Below are 4,844 nucleotides of genomic sequence, written 5' to 3' on the forward strand. Positions count from 1 at the left end.
CTTCCTTCCTTCCTTCCTTCCTTCCTTCCTTCCTTCCTTCCTTCTTCCACCCACCCTACCTGTCTAGGGGCCCGTTGTCTCCATCCACAATGAGCTTTGCTCACTAGTATACACACACACACACAGAGAGAGAGAGAAATATGATAGATAGATGATATCTAAGAGCAATAATCAAAAAAGTCCTGAACAACACTTGTCTTAAAAAGCAGCCAGATGTCTGTTTTTGATAGACCAAAGGTATACCCCCAAATGTGGAAGATTATTCTTTATTTCATATTTTATTTAACTTCCATAATCAGGGAGAACTTATATCTATTTCCCAACACACAGATTTACAGTACCTCAAATTTGAGGAAACTGACAAAAGTGAGCCCCCACCGGTGTCAAATGAAAAGGTTCACCTTTCATTAAAGAGGTTCCAAAAACTGGGCAAGCTCTCCCCGATTTGGAAGGATTTATTTTTAATAGGTTTCCATCAAAATTCTTATTTGGGGGCTTTGAAAGGTAAACTGAAACATTATTTATTGTATTTAAAATATTTCCCTGTCTTTCTCCTGAGCATCTCAAGACCCAAGATGGGTCTTCAATCTCTTAAATCCTGAACACTTTTAAAAATACTTATAAATTTCCTACTGAAGGTAGAGAGCAGGATTATCAATAGATAACAAATAGCAATAATTGCTCCTGGGATTAACCTAATTGGCTGCAATACTGCTACTGGGCAAAGCTAAAAATATAACTAAAAACAATAACTGAAAGTATAATTACTTACTCCTCTTTCACTGCTGTGTTCCTACCATTCATGTTTAATATGTTAAAAATGCACATCAAATATGGGCCGCGGTCACACGGGCAGGAAACTGCGGGTGGGGAACGTGGCTATTTGCCCCGGGGCAACAAACCCCGCGGCAGCGGGATCAGACGTCCCGGAGAGGTTCCAGCGAGGTCCCGTGGATAAGATGGAGGTGCCGATCACACGAGCATCCGCACCTCCAGCGACAGCCGATGGGAAGGGGACGGAAGGAGCCGCCCCCTCTGGGAGGGCCGTGCACTGCCCACTCTGGGCAGGGTCCGTGGGCCGCTCACAAGGAGGGGAGGGGAGGGGGGAGTAACCCACCGGGTCCCCCCTCCCCACCAGCATCCCGCCTGCCCTCCCTTCCTCCCCCTGCGACACGCGGCCCTCTCTGCCTGGCCGCCGCTGCGCACCCCCATCGCAGCCACCCCTCGACCCTAATGATGCCAGGCGCCTTTGTGCACATGTGCTGTTGAGGGCTTCGAGAGGCATGGGGGGGAACCACCCGGTGCGTGCCGGATGCCACGGAAGCCCAGCGGGGACGCGATTAGGCGCCCGCCCTTGCTGCACAGTTCCCAGAAACTAGTACCTCGGAGGTACTAGTTTTTTACTGCGCGGCTTCGGACGGTAGCCATGGAACAGCCACGGGAGCTCTACGCTCCCCAGATGTTGCGGTGAGATCGCGCCCGGAAACTCCGCCTCTCTTCCATCCCTCTTGCGTGCCTGATGCTCCGTGTGACCGCGGCCAGTGGTATTAAAAGAATTAAATGAATCACCTAGCACAAGAACTTTTACTGAAACAGTCTTTGAACCAACTGGATTCTCCACAGTCAGAGAGTAAATGCCTCCATCTTCATGGGCAGCGTTACGAATTTCCAGTTTACTGCCAACTCCTGTAACCTCAATATCAGCTTTTGATGAAACTTCCTTATCATCTTTCTTCCAGGTCACTTTTGGGAATGGGATTCCTTTAATTACAGCACTGAGTCTCAGTGTAGTTCCAGCTTTTATTTGTTGGTCTCGTGACATATTAGCATCCAGGATTAATTCAGGAGGCTCTGAAAATACAAACAAACAAAAATTTCAGTTTCAGAAAATCCGTGCATTTTGGTACCTTAAAGTGAAGTATGAAAGGATATCATAGTCTACTTACCAAGCCTGTCCTTTACTTCCACTGGATCACGAACATAAGCTGGTTCTGATTCTCCGGCTGCGTTAACTGCCATGACTCTGAATTTATATTTGGTACCTTCAGTGAGGCCAGTGACATTGTATTTTGTATCAGGGCAGGAGTCCGCTGTATGATTGGCTTTTTTCCACTCTTCATCTCCCTCCTTTTGGTATTCAATGAGATAGCCTAAAATCTTGCCGTTTCCATCATGTCGTGGTGGTTGCCAAGACAAGGCAACTGAACTTTTAGTTTTATCCACAGCTTCAGGGTTAATTGGTGGACTTGGTTTAACTACAGAGGAAAAATAAGTTAGTCACAACAAATCTGCAAAAGATAATAATTGATCTTAAATATTATAAATAATAGAATGATGAGAGAAAATGTTTTGGTATCGTACCGACTGGATCTCTAGCAAAGACAGGTTTCGATGGTGGGCTAGGATCACCGACACCAATTTCATTTTCTGCTGAAACTCGGAATTCATATTCACAGCCTTCAAGAAGATCTGTTACCCTGAACTGGGTATCTGGGTAAATAGGATCTCTGGTGACTCTGGCCCATCTATTGGACATTGTTTCCTTCCTTTCAAGGATATAAGAAGTTATCGGTTTTCCACCATCACGAGGTCTGTTCCAGGAAATTAATGCAGAATTTTTGGTAACACCCTTAACGGTAGGTTGTTCTGGTGCATCAGGAACACCTGAAGAAACAATGTTTTAAAGTTTTAAATTCAATTTTTAAAAAAAAGAAAACCAGAACAGAAAAGTACAACATGGACATGACAGATATACCAATCAAATGAATGAGCAAGTAAATGACATACTGAATCGATCCTTGGCTTTCATTTCATCTGATAGTAGAGGATCACTCATGCCGTACATATTTTCAGCATAAATTCGGACAACATATTCTCTTCCCTCAAGTAATTTAGGAACTTTGCATGTAGTCTTGACAGTGGCTGATGTTACAGGCATCCAGAGTTCTCTGTTTGCATCTTTCTTCTCAACAATGTAATTTGTAATTGGACTGCCACCATCATCCAAGGGAGGTTTCCAGGAGATAACAAAGTGATCTTTATGTACTTCATCGAAAATCACTGGGCCCACAGGAGGTTGAGGACGATCTGTTTACAAATAATACAAATGCTGATTTGTAATGCTGATTCAAATAACAAGGCACAAATTTGTAACGCTGATTCAAACAACAATGTACAGATTCAACGGATTTTAAGTTTACTATCAGAAAAGCAACATGTAAATGTATCACTTTTTTGCTTTCCCCCCAAATCATTCCCTCCCCCGAACCAAATATAGATATAAATTAGTTGTAATTGGTAACTGGGTTATAGCAATTCTGTTTGTAATTGAGGAATTATAACTGATGATTATATATCTTGATCCACCAATTACTGTACTTAAGATTAAGGGTTTGGATTTCCTGGGCAAAGAACAGCTTGCACTCATATATTTGCTTAGGAGTATCAGTACATCCAGAGCAGTAATTCTCATGCAACAGCTGCACCTCAAAAAATATATATTTTTAAATGAAGCACATTGTAATCCCAAAGTTTCTGAACAATGAAGAGCCTGTTGGATGAATCTCTGCATGAATCCTCCCAATGGAGAATTATTTTCCTTGAGAAAAGAGCCAGCCAAGGGAGAGAATAGCCACTTCTGAGAGCAGACAGCTCTTTTGCATATTCCAAGTATTTTCAGGTTTAAGCTTGAAGTTGTCTCTCCAAGTTATATTCAGAAAACCACGTGACTCTCAGTACATTCTTAAGCATAGTTAAGCCATTAGGCATATTAGGTTATTTAAAATTATGTTATATAAACTACTCAGTAATACACAGGTCTATCACCACTTGTCCATACATACCAACACAAAGAAAACATCACAGTACTATAACAATACCTACCAACTACGGTAACTTGACACAAGCCTTTCCTTGATCCTGAACTATTTTCTATAACCACACAATATTTGCCAGAATCTTCACGGGTAGATTTTAAGTTCCCTAAGCAAAGAGTCGCTGGTGTTGTCTGGATCTTTATCCGTTTGTCTTCTTTCACTGTAATGTCATCTTTGAGCCAAGTAACCTTTGGTTGTGGTTTGCCCAAGTAACGGCCTGTCAGACTGAAAGCTTCACCTACGCGGACAGTGAGCTTATCTCTGAAATCAAGTTCAAGTGCAGGAGGAGCTAGAAGTATTTTGAAAAGGAAAAAAAAAGACAATCATTATTTAAAAAAAACAGCACAGAGTGACAAGCGCACGCAGCAGTTTTCAGAACAAAAACATACCAATTTCATCTTTGCATGTGATTGGCTTTGTGCAAAACGATGGTTTGCCTTGGCCCACGATATTGCAAGCACTCACGCGATACTCGTAAGTGTCTCCTTCTTTCAATCCTTCAACTGTATATTTCCTGTCAAGCATTTTCTCTTTTGTAACCCTACTGAATTTCTCTTTTCCAATCAGACGGCTTTCTAAAACGTACATGGTTATATCAGAACCACCATTGTACTTAGGTGGATTCCAGGTCAGTGTAACAGAATCCTTAGTTACTGCTTTTACTTGAAGATCTTCAGGCCTCTCTGGCACAGCTGGGGATTAAAAATACATAGTACATTAGTTACATCCTCCTAAACATATTTTTTCTTATGATAATTATTGATGAGACAAAGTAACTTACTTATTGGATCTCTAATTAAAAGCTCACTCGTCGTCTCTACAAATGGGCCCATGCCAATAATATTTTCAGGTGCAATTCGGAAGAAGTATGCTTTGCCCTCGATTAATCCCTGAACAGTAGCATTTTGTCTGGTGACTGTGTAAGTCACTGGTGTCCAGGCTCTGTGATCTGTTTCACGTTTTTCAATT

At 42.1% G+C, this 4,844-nt stretch overlaps 1 protein-coding gene across 1 annotated transcript in view; it reads right to left on the reverse strand.

Annotated features, from left to right (window-relative positions):
* The window catches only part of TTN (titin), a 343,112-nt gene that overhangs the window by 71,664 nt on the left and 266,604 nt on the right, over positions 1–4,844 (reverse strand). Inside the window, 7 exon segments of the mRNA XM_015413748.1 lie at positions 1,570–1,851; positions 1,947–2,255; positions 2,362–2,664; positions 2,788–3,087; positions 3,883–4,164; positions 4,265–4,567; positions 4,657–4,824. Coding sequence (XP_015269234.1) covers positions 1,570–1,851; positions 1,947–2,255; positions 2,362–2,664; positions 2,788–3,087; positions 3,883–4,164; positions 4,265–4,567; positions 4,657–4,824 — 1,947 coding nt within the window.

This window comes from Gekko japonicus, unplaced genomic scaffold, assembly GCF_001447785.1.
Source record: "Gekko japonicus isolate JY-2015 unplaced genomic scaffold, Gekko_japonicus_V1.1 scaffold743, whole genome shotgun sequence".
NCBI classification, from domain to species: domain Eukaryota; kingdom Metazoa; phylum Chordata; class Lepidosauria; order Squamata; family Gekkonidae; genus Gekko; species Gekko japonicus.